Source organism: Triturus cristatus, chromosome 4_2 (assembly GCF_964204655.1).
Source record: "Triturus cristatus chromosome 4_2, aTriCri1.1, whole genome shotgun sequence".
Taxonomy (NCBI): Eukaryota; Metazoa; Chordata; class Amphibia; order Caudata; family Salamandridae; genus Triturus; species Triturus cristatus.
In genome coordinates this window covers 323,519,285-323,542,339 of record NC_140586.1, presented here as the reverse complement: position 1 = coordinate 323,542,339, position 23,055 = coordinate 323,519,285, and the positions used below count along the sequence as shown (strand labels likewise).

The 23,055-nt window shown below is 43.4% G+C and overlaps 1 protein-coding gene across 1 annotated transcript in view; it reads left to right on the top strand.

Annotated features, from left to right (window-relative positions):
* HMCN1 (hemicentin 1) overlaps window positions 1-23,055 on the top strand; it is a 1,072,905-nt gene that overhangs the window by 518,404 nt on the left and 531,446 nt on the right. The window contains exons 38-40 of the mRNA XM_085601687.1: window positions 1,338-1,514; window positions 3,933-4,084; window positions 16,429-16,552. Coding sequence (XP_085457813.1) covers window positions 1,338-1,514; window positions 3,933-4,084; window positions 16,429-16,552 — 453 coding nt within the window. The remainder of the gene's footprint in view (window positions 1-1,337; window positions 1,515-3,932; window positions 4,085-16,428; window positions 16,553-23,055) is intronic.

The following is a 23,055-nucleotide window of genomic DNA, read 5'->3' as shown; positions in this document are numbered from 1 at the left end:
TTTGAACAATATTTTAGTGAACCATCACCAGTTATGTCACACCATTTTAACAAGTATGATAGTGAGAGAGAAAAGGATGGTGTTTGAAGCTGCATATAAGACTGTTTATTCCCTGGAATCCCATCTCTCAGACCTAAGCCTGCTCAGTGTATTACCATTACCATATGCGAAAAAACCCGAAAACGGCCTTTAAACATTTTTACTAGTGCTCACCAGAAAGAACAGGGCACAACATGAGTTTAAAAAGTTGAAGGACCATGTTGAAAGCGTGGACTCCAATCCACAATAATTATTCTGTCTGGTCAGGAATTGATTGCTTTTTAGATTGGCGTAGCTTGTGGTCATTGTTTGGTTACAGTTTGTGAGAGAACAGGCCATTGTGTTGTGACCCAACCACCAGCGGTCACTTCACATGATGATTCAAATCCTAATTGTGTTTTCTGAAAGTCAGGTCTATGACTAAAAGTAGTGGCCATTTTGGTTCTGCTGTGTGGAGTGGTTTGCTTAAGTGGAAATGTATGTAAAGTACGAAATTTAGTTTTGAAAGAGGAGGAAGAACTTTGATTTAGTCAAAAGTGTTCAAGATCAACTTGTAATATGAAGAGAGTGCCACAGATTACATCAATATTGATTTTGTGACTTGCCCTTTTCTTGTGTTTTTCAGCACTTAGGCTTCTTGTGTTCCTCTCTCCTGTGAAAGTTATGTGCATTGTACCATCCTCTTACATAATTTGCACATGTTGTATGCCATGGCATAGCAAACATGCATAAGTGATCCTGGAGCACTCAAACAAAATAGCCCCCCTACTTCATGGGTTAAATTATGAAATACAGTCATTTTTGGGAAGCAGTGGGCCCCTCGGACCATTGGCCTCTGGTGCAACTTCACCCAGTACTCTGTTGATAGCTACTTGAACTGTTTATATGCTTCTCTACCCCTAAGAGAGTTCTTTTTACAAACCAGATATTATTCTACAACAGAGACACAAAAAGATTGAGCTCCATGCAACTGGAGCAGGGGTGTCCAGCAGTTCCTGCCCCATGCCATATTTTCAGGATAATCATTAAGGAAATGAGTTTAAATAGATCCATTCTATGTAAATATGTATTTTGTGGATATTCCGAAAATGTGGCATGCAGCAGGCCCTTCTGAGACTATGCAAGATATCCAATATCTAGATTTACATCTGATCCTCTGAGTTAATTTGAATCCAGGGACTCAAGAGTTGTGGATGGATCAAACTGCACCAGCTTTATTACCGAGCACCAGCACAGAACATGGTAGATCTAATCACAGCATTGTCAATACATGCATTAATGCTTCTATTCCATTTTAGCTATCACATGGTTTAAAGAAAACCGTCCAGTCACAAACACCGCTGGAGTTAGCGTTGTGAACCGAGGCCAAATCCTTCGGATTGAAAATGCTCAGATCACTGACACTGGCATCTACAAATGTTCTGCCATCAATGCAGCTGGCCAGGCAGAGCTCCTGTACAGTCTTCAGGTTTATGGTGAGTTGCAAAAAGCATGCATACGTTTTGTTTGAACATTAAGGGCCAGATTTACCAAAAGTAAATTTGTAAAAAGTGGTTACTAGTTGCACACCAACTATTTGCGAAACTTTGCTACCTGCAACCCACCCTATGCATTACTAGGTGGGTTTGAAAAATTACCGTCCAGAGTGGGTTTCAATCTGGCCCACCTCATGAACACTTATGAGGTAGTTCACAAATTGCAACTTACTCCAATGATATAACAGGGATGGAGGCCTGCTGGGGACAGCAGACCACCATGTCTGTGATCACATTTAAATAAAGTAAACCTTTTTTATATGCAGCCTATGTTTCTAAAGGAAAAGGGCTTCTTTTAAAAAAGTTTCCTTTGTTTTAATGTTTGAGAGTTGGCAGGCCAATGCCTACTCCCTAACACATTTTGTTTTGGCATTCACAAAGGAGAAGGCGCTCTAGGGGACCTCTTCCATTTGCTAATGGGTTACCACCTCCTTTGAGAAGTCAGTAACTTTTAAATGGTTTGCAATCTAAACTGCAGTGGCTAACCATTGATACATTGCATTGGGAATCATAATTTGGTTGGGATACACTCACATGCCCTTCTAATCTGCAAGTGGTTGTGCATTTCTAATCCCATTTTGTGATTCAATAACCACTTTCTGAATTGCAAAATGGGTTTAGGAATAATTAAAAGCCATTTAGGTGTAGCCAACCCTTTGATTTTGTGAATCGCAGGGTTTGCAACTGCTAAATAGCTTAGTGCTTCTGGCCCTAAGGTCCATACTATTTACAGGATTTTTGCTATAACCATTGTTAGTAGAGACGCATTGGTGGAGGCCTGATTGTAAAAATATAAATCAAACTGAAAAAGTATCAATAGATCGGTGATGGGCGAAGTTTATAGTCTTTTGTATTGCGCAAAGGCAACGTCTTTACGCTCAGAAGTGCTTAGCCCCACACAGCTCAAGTACCCTGGGAGGTCATACAGTATGGTCACTTCTGCATGGTACTAGATTAGCTACGGCCACAGTTTGCGTTGTTGGCCAGAGCTTCCAAACTCTGGGGGTGATTCATATTATGGCAAAAGGAGTTTACTCCATTAGGGTGACAGAGTAAATTTCTCCCTTGTCCTGATGGGGTAACCGCCTGCTGAATTTCGAAATGACAGCCAAGCCGTCGGGCATTTCTGAAGCTTTGGCAGGAGCCACCATTATGGTAGTTCCTGTCTATGCTTTTTTAAGTTTCCTGAACAGCTCTGTCCATCAAACTCATAATTGTTTTTTTTCAAAAAGGAAAATCCTGAAGTGGGATTTTCTTTTTGAAAATAACAAAAAATACCCCCCTCGCCATTGGAGTTATCTTCAAACGTGAGGGGTTTATTATACAGTTTTCACAGTCCTTACTGCCAGAGTTTTCCTGTCAGTGACGGGCATTAAAAACTAACCTGCATGTCTGTCCAGCTAAATTAGGTGAGCAGACACAGAGGTCCTCCTATAAAGACCCTTACTGGATTGGGCTGTCTGAGGGATGCAACCATGCCAGAGACAGAGTAGTCTTCGCATGGTTACACCAGAGGTCCACCTGAATCGAAATTCAGAAGGCAGTCCATCATATTAGTGGTAGGGATACTCCGATGCAACAGAGTATGCTTTCTGACAATGTACCCCTGTGACTTTTATTCCAATATCACCTGTGAACTGAGTTCTGAGGGAAGCTGGAGCTCCTTCATTAATGGATTCTCTCACAATAGGATTTATATTATTGATGACAAAACAACAAAATGCACCATTAGAGAAAAGAGAAGTTATCTTCTAATGCTTAGGAATCTCAGTGAAGACTTGACTTTGGCAATGTCAAACATTTTAATGCCAGTTAAAGCAGAGCTATAGATGCTCAATTGTACCAATAAATATCCTGAACTGGTAATCAAAAAAATGGGCGAATGAGCTCAGTGACCTCTGGTTGTAAAGTGATATACACTAAGGAATATTGCACAGCAGATAGCTCTAGAGTGGTCTACATACCAATGACAACTTTCATAGTAAATTGATGCCCTTTTTGGGGTTTGAGATGGATTATCATAAAGCAGAATGAAGCTTCACAAGATTATTTAAACTGAAATGACCAGCAGTAATCAGGGTTTTCATAGATGGGCAAAGTAGAGGAGAATAAGAGGTTTCTACCACGCTCTCTTTGCCAATGTTCCATCTGAGTGTCTTAGCTCCAGTCTCAGAAGTCTTGGTGCACCTTAGCAGATAATGAGAGGAGCGCCCACTGTGATTGAGGCTTTAATTCTAAAGTCCTCACATTGGCATCTTTAGGTGAGCATAAAATCCTGAGGCGTGGAGATGAGGCAGCTAACTGTTTTATGGGAACCCATTACTTACATTCACCAACTTTATTTGTTTCCTTCAACAGTTCCTCCATCTATTTCTGGCAGCAGTGACACAGTGGCGGTTGTGGTCAACAATCTGGTGAGACTCGAATGCGAAGCACGAGGCATCCCAGTCCCCAGCCTGACTTGGCTGAAAGATGGTCGGCCAGTGACAGGGTTTTCTAATGGAGTCCAGGTACTGCACCCACCTGACGCATTTTCGGAAACGTCTTGCTGCATCATAGGGGTTTTCAAAGTCATAGATCAATCTAAAAAAGTACAAAATTACACATGCATTAATTATACATGAACCGCAAAGCATGATACATGTAAAAGGAGGGATCTATGAGTATAAAGGTACACATCAGTTTGAACTGACATTAGAGCAGTGAGTATTTCCAGGACAGTGTCAAAGGAGTGTTTAGAGAAATGCAATGCACATGTGCAGAATACCTGTAGAGCAACAACTTTGTAAATATGCCAAAACATTTGCAACGCTTTTCCCACACTTTTTTTTACCAGAAGGTCCAAACCAGGAGAGAAAGTGCCACACATTTTAACCTGGCTGATATAGATAGAGGACGCAGTTTGTGGAAATATTTTTATGATGAAGGAAAAAGTGACAGTGAGAAAAAAATATTACTGACTTAGTAAGCAATGGTTGGATTCCTAAACAAGGTGTATGGAGCATGCACCAATATAAGATGTAGCAGAATTCAGCAATGTATGTAAATGCCATGAATATTGAGATCTTCATTGTGGGATACAGAGGTTTGCACATGAGTTTACACTTCTTTTCTGTACCTTTGTGGATCAGCCCATTTTCGTATTTCCATACACCATCACCAGCTATGCAGGACACAATTGAATCACATGTATGTAAGCTGACTATCAATGTGTTATGTTTATGGCAAGTAACATAACATGGCATAACATCACTGAGGGAATGAAAATGAACAAAAGATCTGCTGATTGCTCTCATCACATATCTGGCGGTCAGCGCCAGACGAGGAGTTACAGCACTGGCAAATTAGAGAGTAAATACTACAGGAAGGATAACAAGATAATATGGCTTCTCAGCATACGTCACCAGGGTGTGGAACGTCCTCTCTAAAATCAGAACAGCACCTCCTTCCACTGCCTTTGTCTCTGCTCTCTGTGACCTCGACCCTTAGGTATCTCCACTGGGGTTTGGTTCCTGTACAGTGCTGTTTCTAGCCACGTAGGTTCACACAGTAGAAATAGCAAAATATACATACATACAAAATATACATACATACATAGTTGTCCCATTCCCAGATGAGGTTTCCACATTTCAATAAGGTTGCATTGAGATAAAGTAATGAGAAATAGTAAGGAACGCCATGTAAAACTATCAATGGGAAACTTCCAGGAACTTAGATAAAGGACATTTCCCTTGATCATCTCATTCAGGATGAATCATTATGGCCTGGCACAAACTGCTAATTCATAGAATCTATCTAGTGGGTGTTAATGTTCTGTTCTGTTAGTGGTTATTTGTTGTGTTAGGTAATGTTTATTTGTATAACGCATGTCTCACCAGGAGAGTATCCTGTTGCTGAAGTAGGAGCTATATGGGCCGAGCCAGGGCTGGGACTAGATAAAGTCTCAAGTCTTCAGTTTCTTGCAGAATTCAAGAAATGAGGAGCCAGCTCTGACGTGCAGGTGCAGGTCATTCCATGCTCTAGGAGCAGAGTAGAAGAAGCCACAATTACCGTTTCTGGTTCTGCATATGCAGGGGGTATGTGCCAGTAGAACTCTGGGTAAATGGAGGTGTCTGGTAGGTTTGTGTAAGTTTATTTGTATGGTGTTAATGCCACCCAATGCCTGCACACAAGCCCTGCTGCAGGAAACACAAAATGAAAAAGAAACATTTGATGAGAAAGCAGAGCAGGAGAAGAAAGAAAAGTTTGGTTGATTAGCTTCTTGTGCTTTTACACTTAAGGATCACACTCTTATGTGATACTGGTGTGCCTTTAATGCGTTTTTTTTTCCAAATGGGTTCCGTCCATTTAGCCTGCCAAGATTTTTTCTTTTTGATCACTCAGCTTAAAGAATTGGCAAAGATAAACAAAGAGGCAGGAGCTGCTCATATAATATGCTCTGCTACAGCGATGGAGCGCGCTCATAATGGCCTGCTAGGGACTGCTTTGCGTTATTTACTGTTACAGGTGCCCCAAGAAGGGGCATTGCCACCACCCCACATACTTATAAAATGTTGTGAGCAGCTACAGGAGGCATAGCAGCCCGCAGTCCTGAGTTGAGTTCTGAGAGAAGCTGGAGCTCCTTCATTGATGCATTCTCTCACAATAGGATTTATATTATTGAAGACAAATCAACAAAATGCACCATTAGAGAGTACGTTAAGAGAGAAGGAAAAGAGAAGGTATCTTAAAATGCTTAGGACTCTCAGTGAAGACTTGGCTTTGGCAGTGTCCAAATTTTAATGCAGGTAGAGCAGAGCTATAGACCGATCAATATCCTCTACTGGTAGTCAGAAATGGGCCAATGAGCTCAGTGTCATCTGGCACTAAAGTGATATACACTAAGGAATATTACCCTGCAGATAGCTGTAGATTGGTCTACATAACAATGACAACTTTCATAGTAAATTGATTATCTTTTGGGGTTTGAGATGGATTCTCATAAAGCAGAATTTAGCTCCACAAGACTATTTAAACTGAAATGACCAGCAGATACCCACTTGGGACTGAATTGCAAATTAACGCATTGTCTTCCTGAACACAGATACATGACGGGGGAGACTTTTATACATTATTGTAAGTTTTGGCTTCACAATTCCTGCTCTGGGCCTAATGAGTATGACTAGAGACTTGTGTCACATGTTATATTGATTTGTAGTGCATTATTCAATGTTCTTTAGTTACAAATGATTAATCACGAATCTTGCAATGGCTATTACACCTGACAACTGATTTCCTTGGTTTTAATGTCAATATTCCTAACATGCTTTCTGTGATTATATAGTGTTCTGGTTTACCCCAGACAAAACCAATAGTCTTGCCCCATATTTTAATGTGGTGACCTCTTGAGATAGCTAATACGCTTGTCTTATATTTTAATGTGATGAACCCTTGATAGGGTCAACAGGCCTGCTTTGTTTAAAATGACACCCTCTGGTAATGTGACTTGCATCTGATATAGGTGGGGTATATTGTGACTATGGGGTTTTAAGGAAGCAGGCTTACCTCCCACTTTTACCCCCATCTTGACTACTATGTACTGGTGTAATGGCTCTGGAATGCCCTGAGCCCTGCTAAACCAGATTCAGTGCATTTGCTCAGATCCCTTAAAATGGTGTATGTTTAATTGGCTTGTCCCCAGTTGGCATAGCCCAACTTATTTGTAAGTCCCTAGTATATGGTACTAGGGGTAACTAGGACCTGTAAGTCGAGGTGTCTCTTGTGGACTGCATCACTGTTTGTGCCACCACGAGTACAACAAGGTAAACATGGTAAACATGACTGCCAGTTTGCCACTGCAGACTGGGAGGGCAGTTTAAAACTGCCAATTCAACTTTGCCATTTAAAGTAACGACAAAGCCCAAACCCCCCTTTTAATGAATGTAAGTGACCCCTAAGGTAGGAATAATGAGCCGTAAGGCTGTTCATTGTATGTTCCAGCAGTCAAAACCCTAAATTGTTGTTTTTACTGTGGAAAGGCTAGTAGCTCTATTGGCAAGTACATAGTTGAACTCTGAAATCTCAGCCCTGCTAACTTCTGAATGTGACTATTAAAGTTGGTACTGTAAGGTCTCAAAAGAGTCAGTGCTTTAAATCCGATTTAATGATTAAACCGAATTTAATGTCACTAGTGGGCAAAATGCAATTTTAAAAGGTGCCACTTTAATTGACCAAAGTTTCCGGTGCCCAGCTTTCTGCCATCCTAAGGAGACATGCTGATGACTCCCAGGAAAGGACGCAATAAAAGCCTACATTGGAGAGAGGTGTTACCTCCTTCCTCCAGGAAGCCACACTGGTTGTGCCCCAAAAGGTGAGCTTCAGAGGAGAAGCTGCCTTTGAAGGGCAAATGGGTAACACTTGATAGAAGGGCTGCTCCATTGTGTAGGGAGACAAGGTGCCACTAGAAATAGTGAAGGGGAAACCAGTTGTCAAACTGGTTTCTCAGGACATTAAGCCCTGTTGGGCCACACGCTAGAGAGCTGTGGATGTTGAAAGAAGGGTTCTGCCATGTGTGAGTGGAACCAAGTAGCCCATTGGATACTGGCCAGGTCTTTCCTGAGGGCACTTTCTGAGCATAAAAAGGGCACCCCTGGCACCCAGATTGGAAAAAGGACCAAAGAAGGATTTTCCTGATACACTGTGAAGCAGCACCGGCATGGACTGCACCTGCTGACCCTGCTGGTGGCTAGCCAAGGAGAAGGGACTGCTCCTGATGTGTCCTGCTCAAAGAGTCATAGTCTCTGGAGTCTGGCCTGGGAAAAGACAAGTTGGCTGACCTCCTCACAGGCCACAACATCTGAGAAGCCTGCTGTGGCAAGTTGGTAGGCCAGAATCTTCACAAAAATGCCAACCACTGCTGTGCAGCACCAAATACTAGGACCCAATGTTCAAAGTTGCAACCAAGTTCGTTGAACCTGGGTATGACATCGGAGTGCAACTTGGTCACCTAGAAGACAAGTTATCACCCAGGGAAGGATTTGGCTGTGACCACAATACCATTATCACAATACCGGTCGACTGGTATCCCAGTGACAGCTGGACTTCTACCAGGACCAAGAGGACTTCGAAGGACGTCGACCCTGTGACCAGGTCCGCCTCACCCTCTTTGTAGACTGAGAAGTAGCCGCAAGAAGACCCCCCGTCAATTGCATTGCATCCACAGCATACTTGAGCATCTTCAGCATCGTATATCCCTTGCATCGGGACCACATCATAGGAAACCATAGCAAAGTATGCAAGTACCTGGAACTGATTGAAGACTGATTTACCTGCTGAGGTAACTGTTTCTTAGGACCTTGCTGATCCCCTGACTGGCTCCCTGTTTGAGTTGTTCACCCAAAGTAACTCTAACTGGCCGCAATGCAACTAGCCCAAGTTTTTGCTCGAAAAGTTTCTAAATGTCTGTAGGAAGCTGGATCTGTATATACTATACCAAAGTGAGTTATAGTGTGCACAGAGTCCAGTGGAACCCAATAGGTAGACAGAGGTAAAGTAGATAGCACCTCACTCTCTATTTGCGGTAGTGTGGTCGAGCAGTAAGGCTTTATCAGAGGACAGTGTTAAGCATTTGTTGTACGCACTCAGTCAGCAAATGATTTCACACACTCAAAGACTGAACTCCAGACCAATTGTTTTTGTATTAAAATATTCTTTTAGTTATTTTATTTTAAAGTACCAAGCACGCCTGGCACAGGTAAGTAATAAATACTTTACAGAAGTAATGCAGTTGTAACACAGTTTGGATTGCAATTGTATATGTACTTGGTTTTGATTACAGTACTGTTATTGTAAATGCAATGCTTTGGAAATACAGTGCAAATACTTTGTATAGGATTTTTAGTAAAATGACCAGTAGATTACTGTGAAAAAGTGGCTCTGTATATACTGTTCCCTAATAGGTACAGGGTGTACGGAGGCCACAGTCCCCAAGGGTTTGGCAGAGGCTAAAGTTAGATATAACCTTACTCTCTAAAGTGGTAGCTTGGTCGAGCAGTAAGGCAGTATCAGAGGACAGTGTAAAGCATTTGTTGTACACACTCAATCAGCAAATGGTCTCACACACTCAATAACTGAACTCTAGGCCAATGGTATATATATAAAAAATATATGCTTGTTTTATTTTGGAACCAACAATTGGCATTAAAATATACTTTCTCAGAATGAGATGCTTTATATAAATACTTTTGCAATATGCAATTGACTTTTGTAAACAGTTACAAGTGGTTGCAATAGGCAACACTAGTTTAAACACAACAATGCATTGAGTTCAATGGAAATTTCAAGTTATTTGCAACAGATTACTTTTTTGATTACTTTTGGAATTCCAGGACTGGATCCTAGATTCAGTCCTGGGTCAGTACTTAGAATCAAGTGATGAAAGTCGACTTAATTACTGTGATGATTTTTAGACAATATTTTGCTATTTTAAAAGTTGACAAAATATTTCATAGAAAACAGTCAATGATTCCCTATGGAAGAAAATTCAAGTTGCAGGTACAGTATGTTGTCGTTACTTTTGTAATCCAGTACTGGGTACCTAGACTCAGTACTGGGACCTTTATCCAAAACAGGTAAGTAATTACGTTTTCAGATATTATACGATTTTTAAAGAATATTTAAAGATTGCAGAAATTGACACTTAGAAGAAATTTCACAGAAAAACAGTCAATGATTTCCTATGGGAGAAAAGTGGGTTACTGGTAAGTACAGTTGTAAGCATTTTTCAGAGTCAGTGCTGGGCACCAAGATCCAGCACTGGGAGCTCACCTAAGAAGAGGTGAGTATTTTCGTTTTCATTACTCGGCTGATTTTTGGTGAATATTTTAAGATTTGAAAAGTCCACACTTTGAAGAAATTTCAGGAAAAAGCCAGTCAATGTTACCCTATGAAGAAAATAGAGTTATCCGTTTAAAGGTAAGTACTCGACTGGCAGAGTTGAGGTTCTGGGCATAGACTCAGGGGTCCCCCAGGGTCAGGTAGGTAGAGTTGGTTCACCCTCAGCGACTCTAGGGCGGCCGGGTGCAGAGAGAGTTAGGCCCGATGTTATCCTATGAGGGATAGGGGGGCCATGGTTGGCGGCTGCTGACTAGCAAGCCACGTGGCTGTGGGAGCTGGGCTCCTGGTCACTTACTCAGGGCAAGTGGGGAAGTAGGTAGGTGTAGAGGATGCACTGCCAGGGACACTCGGGCGGCTGGGTGCAGGGTGCTTTTGAGCCTTCAGGCAATCAATTGATTTCAATGGGAAATCTCCGGTTTAGAAAAAGACTGCAAGCTCGGGGACGAGGATTCTTCAGCTGCCACCACCACTTCGAGGGGTAAGTTGGGTAGTTGGAGGATAGGTAGGTACCCCGGGATTAGGGCACAGGGGGCCGCGGGGCGCCGCGTGCAGGGGTGCCTTTTGGTGTCGGGAAATCTTACCCTCTGTTGATCGCGGTAGGGGTGGCACCTTGTTCTGAGGCTGCAGGCTTCTTCAGGAGTGTCGAGGGAGGTCCTTGGGTGGTGCACAGTGTGCTGGGTTCGCGGTTCCAGGCTGCTGCCAGGGATTAGAAGTTGGTTTTGAGTAGGGCCTCTACTCATGGGAGTCCCAGGGGCTTAGAGCCAAAAGGTAGCCAGGTCCTCCGGGGTTTGTGAGGTTGCTGGCCACAAGAGATGCCGGGTTGGAGCAGGAGCAGGTTCGAGGTTCGACAGGCCGGTAGGGCTGGGGCCAAAGCAGTTGGTGTCTTCCTCTTCTTAGGAGCTGCAGGGCAGGTCTTCTTTCTTCTTGCTCTTCTTTGTATTTCGGAATCTGGAATCTGGGGAAGGAAGGTTCAGGGTGCCCCTAAATACTAGATTTAGGGGCGTTACAGGTAGGTGAAGGGCAGGGACCAATGGGTCCCTGTCCTGGGGTGGGTACACCCCCTATCCTGCCTCTCTCCTGTGGGAGGGGGGCAGTAGCCTAGTCCTGATAGGGTAGGGCTTCCCATCTTCAAGATGGTGAGAGCCCGGAGATGTGCTTCACCTCGCCTCCCCCACCTGAGGGGTGGGGTTGGCAGGCTGGCACATCCCCTGTCCTTATTTAGGGTTTCCGGCCAAGCTTCCCGCCAGAGTGGGGGGTGCAGTGGCCTGGGGAAGCTCACAGAGGCGGCATGCCTTTGAAGCTTCCCCCTGCCCATGCTGGGGGAGGAGATTTAGCACCTCGCCCATGATGTGCATTGTTGCAGGCCCAGGAGATCAGGGGCTCTCCTACCCAGGGGTCCAGCAACATGTCTGCTGTGTGGCAGCCTAGGCAGCCTCAGAGCAGTCGTGGATTGTAGGTTAGGTTTAAGGGGCCATCTCTAAGATGCTCTCTGGGGTTCTTGGTACATTAAATCCCACACTGGCATCAGTGTGGGTTTAATGTGCTGAGAAGTTTGATACCAAACTTCTCAGTCTTCAGTGTTGCCATTATGGTGCTGTGGAGTTCGTGTTTGATGAGCTCTCAGCACCATGTACTCTTAAATGGCAGCACTGCACTTACAGTGCCCAGGAATGGACCTGGGTACTGTAGGGGTACAGGGCTCCTGCGCCTGTGCCCACACCATTGGCATAAGGCACCCAGCTAGAGGGGTGGCTGATATATGCCAAGGCAGTGTAGGTGATGGGCATGGCACACAGGGATGTGCGCCATGTTGACTCTTTGTTTTGTCTTGCACCCAGACACCCAGCCTGCAAAGGCAGTGTGTGTGTGTGTAAGGGTACAAGGCCTCTAAGGGTGGCACAATGAGTGCTGCAGCCCTTACAGACCTTCCCTGGTCACAAGGCCCTGGGTACCTAGGGTACCATTTACCAGGGGCTGACATGTGGCCAGGGTTTGCCAATTTGGGTTTTGTGTGTTTTAGGGAAGTAACATAGGCCCTGGGCACCTGATTGGCAGGAGTCCAGGGCACACTCAGTCAAAGTACATTCAGCAATTCAGCAAAAAGTGGGGGCACACCATGCAAGAAAGATGGCACTTTCTCACAATTACTTTGCAGATTACTTTTCTTACACAGTGCAGTATGCCTGGATACTGAACTGGGACATTTCCTGTAAACAGGTGAGTAAAACCGTTTTTGTTATTTAGTACAATTTTAAAAGGATTTCTTAGGTTTTCCAACTCCACACAAATAGTGTTAACGGTTCAAAGGTAAGTACTTTGTTGTGGGAGTTGGTATTCTGGGGTTAGACTCAGGGGTACCCCAGGGTCAAGAAGGCACTCTTGTTACACCCTCAGCAGCACTAGGGCGGCCGGGTGCAGAGTGCTGAGGCCCAATGTTATCCAATGGGGGATAGGGGGCCTTCGGCTGGTGGCTGCCGACGAGAAGGCCACAAGGTTGTGCAAAGCTCCTGGTCTTAAGCTCAGGGCAAATGGGGGTTCAAGCCAGCACAAAAGGTGCACCCTCAGCGGCACTGGGGCAGCCGGGTGCAGAGTACTGTTTTGGCATCGGGTGCCCTATAGCTTTCAATGGGGAGTCTCCGGTTTGCAAACACACTGCAGGTTCGGGAACAAAGGTCTTCTGGGTGCGACCATCACTTGGAGAGGTAAGTTGGGATGTTGGAGGTTGGTTAGGCACCATTGGTTGGGCCACCCAAGGCTGCAGGGCGTCGGGTGCAGGGGTGCCTTTTTGGGTCAGATCTTCTTAGCAGCTCCTGGTCACGGTTGGGGGGACCTTCTGGTTTGAGGCTGCAGGCGTTGGCTGGAGGCTTGCAGCAGGTCAGGGGTCAGAGGATCCCGGGTCAGGATCCCAGGTCAGGATCTCCGGGGAGACCTCCTCTTGGTGGGCCACTCACACTCCGGCCATGGGCGTTGGGTGCAGAATGGTGCATAATCGCAGATCCTTGTGGAGCTGGAGTCTGTGGTTGAAAAAATCCGGTGTTCATGGGAGACAGAGTCTTTGGGATGGAAGGCAGGCAGGCCCTCTGGGTTTCTCGAGGTTCCTGGCTGCAGGACACACCGGGATTTCGCTGGAGCAGGTTCGAGGTGGGGACAGGTCGGTAGGGCTGGGGCCAAGTCAATAGGCGTCCTCCTCTTGTTAGCTTCGGCACGTCTGTTTGGTCCTTCTTCTTCTTTTCTTCTTCTGGTTTCGTGTCTGAGGAAGCAAGGTTCAGGGGTGCCCCTAAATACTAGATTTAGGGGTGTTACAGGTAGGTAAAAGGTTGGGACCAATGGGCCCCTGCCCTGAGGTGGGTACACCCCCTATTATGCCCCCTTCTAGTGGGAGGGGGGCATAAACCTTTCCCTGGTTGTCAGGGTCCCCCCATCTACTTCACTTTGCCTCCCCGACCTGAGGGGTGGAGTTGGCAGAGGTGGGCACACCTCTCTTCCTCACTTGTTTTTCCCGCTGGTTCTCCCGCCCAAAGTGGGGGTCAGAACCAGTGGGGACCAGTTGCTGAAAGCAGCAAGTGGCCTGGGGAAGCTCAGAAAGGCAGCAAGCCTTTGAAGCTTCCCCTTCGTGGGCCCTGCCCATCCTGGGGGAGGAGGCTTGGCACCTTGTCCCAAGATGTGCATTGTTTCAGGCCCCCGAGAGCAGCAGGCTCTCGACCCAGGGGTCCAGAAAAATGTCTGGTGGTGGCAGCTGAAAGCAGCCACTCAGCCTGGACTCTAGTTGTAGGTCGTTTTTCAGGGGGCATCTCTAAGATGCCCTCTGTGTGCATTTTTCATTAAATCTCACACTGGCATCAGTGTGGGTTTAATGTGCTGAGAAGTTTGATTCCAAACTTCTCAGTTTTCAGTGTAGCCATTATGGTGCTGTGGAGTTCGTAATGACAGACTCCCAGCACCATATACTCTTAATGGCAGCACTGCACTTACCATGTCTAAAAAAGCGACTTAGACACTATAGTGGTACAGAGCTCATGCACCTGTACCCTCACAACTGGTATAGTGCACCCAGCTAGAGGGGTGACTGACCTAAGCCAGGGCAGTGGGATGTAAGCATGGCACACAGGGGTGTGTGCCATGTTGACTCTTCACTCTTCACTTTGTTCTGCACCAAAACACGCAGCCTGCAAAGACAGTGTGTAAGTGTAATGGTACAGTGCCTCTAAGGGTGGCACAATAAGTGCTGCAGCCCATAGAGGTATTCCCTGGGCACAGTGCCCTGGGTACCTGTGGTACAATTTACCAGGGGCTGACCTGTGGCCAGAGATGCCAATTGGGTTTTGTTTTCAATACAGTTTTTAGGGAAAAAACATAGGCCCTGGGTACCAAATCAGCAGTTCAGCAAAATAATTGGGGGCAACCATGCAGAAAGCGGGCACTTTCTCACAGTGTCAAATTTGTTGAGTTTGCCAGCACTTGTTCACGATTGAGTGTACTGTTTTGATTTACTAGACCTTGCAAATTATATCTCCGAACCCTCCAGTGGATCTTTTTCATTGTGATGTCTAAAAAGACATAAAATACAGTCTATTTTAGTAAATTGGTGTCCAATTTCTTTTGTGTCTAGTGTATTTCTTCTTCAATTGTTTCAGTGCTGTTTAAATGCTTTACACTTTTTGCTTTGGGTTAGCATTGCTGCTCAGAGCCACAGCTTCCCAAGGCTGAGCTGAAGGTTTGACAAACGAAACCCACTGATCCTAAATGGGTTGGCAAGTGTATTACATTGTGAGGTCTCACAACCACACCTTATAATACACCCCATTTGCTCGCTTATAACTGACTGGACAATAATTTATTGAGTGTTGTGGTTCCGTGCCAGTAGATGGAGATTACTTAGCCCACAACACATCCTCTGGGTAGGCCTTGGACTTCTCTGCTTTCCTACCCTGAGAGAGTCAAGTGCTTCATTGCGGTTCTTGGTTCCCAGTAAGTAGACAATTCTGACCTATTACTTCTGCAGGACTCATATCCTGCACAACTAATAACCCCATTTCTTACATGGCTGAGAAATAGGAATTTGCCCATGTCTACAAGGGGACTGACATGCAGGCGAGAGAGTGCTTAATTTGTGTAGATGATTGCATATGGGTGTTATGGGGCCAGCACTTTATTGTGTACAGGGACCTATTTTTTATCTTCAGAGTTTGACTCCGAACAAAAAAGAGGAAGATGGAAAAGGGAGATAGAAAAAGGAAGAGAAAACAGAGATAAAAAAAAAATGTTTATGAATGAGGTAAAGAGAAAGGAAGTATTCAGTGGTTGAAGAAAGGTAATTGAAGTGGAATAAAGACTAGATAGCATTGGCATTCAGCAACAGCGGCGGCCAGTGCAGGTAAGCGTGGTGTGTCGGGCAGGGGAAGTCAGCAGACAACGGAATAGGGAAAATTAAATAAATAAATAAATCCTATTCTGTCGTCTGGTAACTCCCCCAACCGCGCTCACTTGCACCGGCTGCCTCTGTAGCAGTGATGGCAGTGGGCATCTAAGTAAACTCTGGGGCCCCTGCACTTAGTTTCTTTTTTTGTTTACAAGTTAAGCAGTAATGTCTGGGAAATTAACAAACAATACTGATACATGTTTTGTGGCATGCACAATCATAACATGTTTCATTATTGTTCTTAGGGGCAAGTTTTAAATGCTAAAACAGATTTGTCAATACATCTGTATAACTAGAGACTAATTCCACAAGGCAGAATAGTCACTTTCTTTGCCACAAAATTATAAACCTTTCAGAGGTAAACAACCTGTTGCAAAAAGAAGTCCTTCGAAGAGAAGCATCCAGATATTTTTAATGATTGCTTCATGAACATATATGCACAATTCCTTTAGACCACAAGTATGGCAGTCTATGCTCAACTATAAATTAAATAGCAATACAGCTTATCTTCAGTAGAGTTGCACTGCTGAGTCAACATTAACTTTTATTCTGATTTTCCAGATTCTTTCAGGTGGGCGAGTACTGACCCTTACCAGTGCCCAGATCAGTGACACGGGGAAGTACACCTGTGTAGCTGTGAATGCTGCTGGGGAGAAGCAGAGGGATATTGACCTGAGAGTTTATGGTGAGGATTTTTTTATGGTTCACAAGAAGATCTGAATCTAAAGATTATCTTAATGGCCCTCTGACCTTGACAGCGCGTCTTTTAGATGCTATGACAACTGTCTAGAAAACCTTGTTATGCAATAGAAAGTTCAGAGAAAAAGATGCAAGTTCCTGTGTTTTCAGTTGTTTCAAGTGTTCCCACTGTGTGAATAAGATATAAAAGACCTGAACTTACTGTCTTTGGAATGATAGATTGTAAGGCATTCAGTTGCCAAGGATTCCAAGAGGCCATGGAGTCCATAAGCTCGAAGATGAGAGACATGATTTAGTAAGCTATTCACAAAGGTAAACTTACATGTGAGTAAATCTGCACATGTAAGTTTACTCTTACAGTTTGTGGTAAACTTACTACGTAGGCTATTCACTATTTACGAGTGACAATTTACAACAAAGTGTAGGCTTACATTGTCGGAACACCTGAATTCAGGAGGTGGAGCCCAATTTACGAGCTAAGATTTATTATTTGTAACTTTTCACATGTAGCAGAGATCTCCATCAATATTAGTGTAGATTAATGTAAAATATGTTTTTAACTGTAGAACAAAAATACTACAGCATTAACTTAATCTTGAATTATATATTTAAATATTTTGATTATATTAAATTCAAATTTAATAATATATATGTCACAACAACAATCCAAGTGCAGGTAATGCACTAAACAGAGTAAGAGACTCCAATTTCGCTGGTGCTGATATGGCAAGTTTATTACAAGCTTGTGCTGCCCATCCATATAAATATATATATATATATATATATATATATATATATATATATATATATTAACAGAAAAAACCATAGGTTTCAGGCACGTTATAGTTAGGAATTAGCATTTAAAAAACCTCAGAAATTCACTGAAAAAACCATAGGTTTCAGGGGTGTTATAGTTAGCTGGACTTTTCACTTGTACAAAACCATTGAAATTCCCCCGTTATAGTTAGTTCAGCTAACTATAACTCGCGCGCCCGCAATGCACTGCTGATGACGTCACATATTACATCACTCATGACATGGTCAGTGACATCACTCATGACATCACTGATGACATCTCAAATGACATCACTGATGACATCACTGATGACATCATCCTTGTGATAGAGTGGCAGACCTCCTCTCACCCTAATATAACCTTTGATACACACATTCAAAAATAGAGACTAACATTTTCAAAACAATGGACATACCAATACCAGTTACAACAACCTCTTCAGTAATTCTAAGATCCACATACACATCCACTCATTCACCAACAGTCCAATACAGTCACTCATACATGTACTCACTCATCATATGTACTCATACACCTATACATCCTGTTACACAATGCCACTCATCCATAGAGTTACTCACACACATAGTCACTCATGCTAATAAAGAATCAAACATACATTTACTTGCATATACAGTTATACACACACCACCACACTTACTTCTACGGAAACTTACACATACTTAGTCTTTTAAACAATCACTTATAGAAACACATACTTATTCATACAGGAACTCTTTCAATCTCTCACTCTCACATATACTCACATATATACACCAATAGTCACATATACTAGTTTAAAACATATGTAGTTACTCATAAAGACACTATTGAGACAGTCATTCACTCACTAACACACCCATACACACACTCATCCACCCATACAGTCCTGCACACATACTGTGTTCAACACATACAAACAGTGAGTCACTCATTCATGCACCTATGCACTACGTAATACCCCCCACCGAACCATGCAGACACTCAGACTGATACTCAAAAAACCAACTAATAACCTATATAGACACCCATGTAGCTACTCACCAACCCATGCAGCCAATTATACACAAAGTGAGAGACTGATACAGATATTTACATATTTAAACATTACTCACTAAGCTATGTATTCACTATGATACACTTAATCAGTCAGTTACACAATCAATTTTTCAAAAACAAATCATCCATTTAGACACTTATATACCCATTTATTCTTCCATCGACCTTGAGATATACATATATAAAACATATTTAATTTTCAGAATAACACACATTCACTGGATGATGTCATCAGTGATGTCATCAGTGATGTCATTTGAGATGTCATCAGTGATGTCATGAGTGATGTCACTGACCATGTCATGAGTGATGTAATATGTGACGTCATCAGCAGTGCATTGCGGGCGCGCGAGTTATAGTTAGCTGAACTAACTATAACGGGGGAATTTCAATGGTTTTGTACAAGTGAAAAGTCCAGCTAACTATAACACCCCTGAAACCTATGGTTTTTTCAGTGAATATTCACTGAAAAAACCATAGGTTTCAGGGGTGTTATAGTTAGCTGGACTTTTCACTTGTACAAAACCATTGAAATTCCCCCGTTATAGTTAGTTCAGCTAACTATAACTCGCGCGCCCGCAATGCACTGCTGATGACGTCACATATTACATCACTCATGACATGGTCAGTGACATCACTCATGACATCACTGATGACATCTCAAATGACATCACTGATGACATCACTGATGACATCATCCAGTGAATGTGTGTTATTCTGAAAATTAAATATGTTTTATATATGTATATCTCAAGGTCGATGGAAGAATAAATGGGTATATAAGTGTCTAAATGGATGATTTGTTTTTGAAAAATTGATTGTGTAACTGACTGATTAAGTGTATCATAGTGAATACATGGCTTAGTGAGTAATGTTTAAATATGTAAATATCTGTATCAGTCTCTCACTTTGTGTATAAGTGGCTGCATGGGTTGGTGAGTAGCTACATGGGTGTCTATATAGGTTATTAGTTGGTTTTTTGAGTATCAGTCTGAGTGTCTGCATGGTTCGGTGGGGGTATTACGTAGTGCATAGGTGCATGAATGAGTGACTCACTGTTTGTATGTGTTGAACACAGTATGTGTGCAGGACTGTATGGGTGGATGAGTGTGTGTATGGGTGTGTTAGTGAGTGAATGACTGTCTCAATAGTGTCTTTATGAGTAACTACATATGTTTTAAACTAGTATATGTGACTATTGGTGTATATATGTGAGTATATGTGAGAGTGAGAGATTGAAAGAGTTCCTGTATGAATAAGTATGTGTTTCTATAAGTGATTGTTTAAAAGACTAAGTATGTGTAAGTTTCCGTAGAAGTAAGTATGGTGGTGTGTGTATAACTGTATATGCAAGTAAATGTATGTTTGATTCTTTATTAGCATGAGTGACTATGTGTGTGAGTAACTATGGATGAGTGGCATTGTGTAACAGGATGTATAGGTGTATGAGTACATATGATGAGTGAGTACATGTATGAGTGACTGTATTGGACTGTTGGTGAATGAGTGGATGTGTATGTGGATCTTAGAATTACTGAAGAGGTTCTTGTAACTGGTATTGGTATGTCCATTGTTTTGAAAATTTTAGTCTCTATTTTTGAATGTGTGTATCAAAGGTTATATTAGGGTGAGAGGAGGTCTGCCACTCTATCACAAGGATGATGTCATCAGTGATGTCATCAGTGATGTCATTTGAGATGTCATCAGTGATGTCATGAGTGATGTCACTGACCATGTCATGAGTGATGTAATATGTGACGTCATCAGCAGTGCATTGCGGGCGCGCGAGTTATAGTTAGCTGAACTAACTATAACGGGGGAATTTCAATGGTTTTGTACAAGTGAAAAGTCCAGCTAACTATAACACCCCTGAAACCTATGGTTTTTTCAGTGAATTTCTGAGGTTTTTTAAATGCTAATTCCTAACTATAACGTGCCTGAAACCTATGGTTTTTTCTGTTAATTTCAAAGGTTTTTTAAATGCTAATTTCTAACTATGCCTACAGAGATAGGACATGTGAAGAAAGAAGAAAAAATGCACAGAAAGAAACAAAAGAAGTGCAGAAAGAAGCAACAGAAGTCCTCAAATACGAATATAAGAGCAGGAAGAAGGATAACGTGCAGAAAGAACAAAAAGAAGAGCAGAAAGAAGCCTTGTTGCAAAATCATCCTGTACCCTCAACTTTTTCAGACGGATACTGGTGGTAACTGAGTCTGACTAACCAGTCCTAGAGCCAGTGCTATGTTAAAAGACACTTAGAATACAGTGAAAACACCTACATACACTAGGGAACATTATGCGTTGGGGTCCCCCTGTGATTAGCCTTACCTCCTCTATAAGCCCCTAGTATATAATAGGGCATGGGGATTAAAACTACCTCTTAAAACAGGCCACAGGGCGTTTTTGCACACGTTAACTCAGGCCCCGTCCCCTCCTTTCACCATTGAGTAAACACGCCCTGTGTCCGTTTTTATTTGGGAGATTAAGTTCATTTGAGTCCTGAGGGTCCCTAGGGTCCAACTAGCCCACTAGGTACCTCCAGTAAGTGCCACAGAGCTGCGTTGCAGAGAGGTGTAAAAAGTGGCACGGCCTGGACCACCTCTCTGCAATGCAGCTCAGTGGCGCTTACTGGAAGCACTTGGTGGGCTAGTTAGCCCCCAGGGGCCCTCAGTATTGAAGGGAAATGATATCCCCAATTTAAAACGTGCCATGGTGCTTGTTTGCACACGTCACCTCAGGCCCCGTCCCCTCCCTTCACCACTGTGTAAACGCGCCCTGTGGCTGTTCTAAGTTGAGAGATTAAGTCCCCTTGAATCCTAAGGGTCCCTAGGGTCACACTAGACCACTAGGTACCTCCAGTAAGCGCCACAGAGCTGCGTTGCAGAGAGGTGTAAAAAGGGGCTTGGCCTCAGAACACCTGTCTGCAGCGCAGCTCCCTGGCGCATACTGGAGATGCCTGTTGGGGGCGCGTTTGCAGAGTGCTGCATGGAGGGGGCATGGCCTCCGGCACGATGCCAGTCTTTTATTTATTTTATTTTTTTAAGAAGGGGGGCTGTGTGGTTCCCCTTCTTATTCTAATTTATTGGCCCTGATGACCCCATCCCCCAGGGCCTGTCTCCTAATTATATTTTTTTGACCCCAATCCCCAGGGCCGGCCACTGTTTTTTATTATTTTTAAAAAATATATATTTATAGACACACCTAGGACATGCTGGACAAACCGTACGTACCTATCACCATGACGATTTGCGTGATATTCATTAAAAGGCGACTATGCATGCAATTAATCCACGTGGAATGTATTTACACCACTAGTGAAGCTCTGACATGTCTGATGCTCTACCGTGCCTAATCCCGGTAGACACCCTTGTCGTTTATTTATACAAACATGGGTAGCTATTGACGGGCACATTTAATACACATGCACACCAAGCCATTCAAAGGGGATTCGACAAAAATTCGACCAAAACTATGCAAGAAACCCCCCTCACAGTTAATAAAACACACATCCACTGCCGGATGTGTAATACTTTTTATTTTACTCTCTGGAAAGGGGACGAACATCACTTGCGAGTCACAGCGCGCTCCTGACAGAGCCCAATGCTGTGTTACACCCACCATTGCCTGCCGAGTGCCACACACCTCTGTATTGTATTCCACTAGCTAGTGCATATGCTATGACACTCTCTAGCCCATGTGCACTGTAACACCACCCCGTGAAAATGTCATGCCACACTTGTCTTCGCACGGGTTATATTGCCCCATCTAACGTGCCTTCCTCGATGCCTATGTTATAACGCACAGTGCTATGCCATACATATTACAATTTGGGATCCATATCTTTGTCACAGTGCATATGCAACGTTACACTCCCCAGCACATATTTTATATTACAACTTTAGAGACTAGTTAGGTTACACAACACTGCCCTGTGCATATTACACTCCAAGGCGCATATCGCATAGCACACGCTAGTGCCTGTGCTATCTCGCGCTCTCCAATGAATCTGTCATTGCGCACAATGTATTGCATATTATATTTCACGCCTGGTTCATCTTATATCACACTTTTTGGTGCATAGTTTATACCATACACTATATCTAGTTTTCATTTTCAATCGTGCTCTCAGGACTATGTTCTATATAACACTGTGTTCACCTACCCTTTTCACGGGCATTACATTTTGCGATAGGGGGTGGAGGGTCAGGGGGTGTTTTTGCCAAGTGAGCCCGGAGTCACAGTCACTAACGTCTTCTTCTTCCTGAATAAAAGTGAGATTATGCTGCATACTTGTTCATATTTTAAGTAGTTTGCACAGACAAAATGTTTTAAAAACAATAAAGTTTCTAATACCCGCCTTCTCTGAACAGTTAGCTTGCTGCCCCATCCCCCTCCTCCCTATCCTCTGTTGTGTGAATCCATGGACTAGCCTCCTCCCTCCTGCCATGCATGGTCTGATGTGCTGCCACTGCCCTCAATTTAGTATGATGTACCAGTCCACTCCTCCTGCCCTCCATTGCCCAATTCTATGCCCCATCATTGACCTCCTGCTTAAACTCTGTGCTTAGCTTGCTGCCCCTATTCTCCTTCCCCCTGCCCTCCGATGTCTTTGTGCATGCCCCTGCTCCATCCT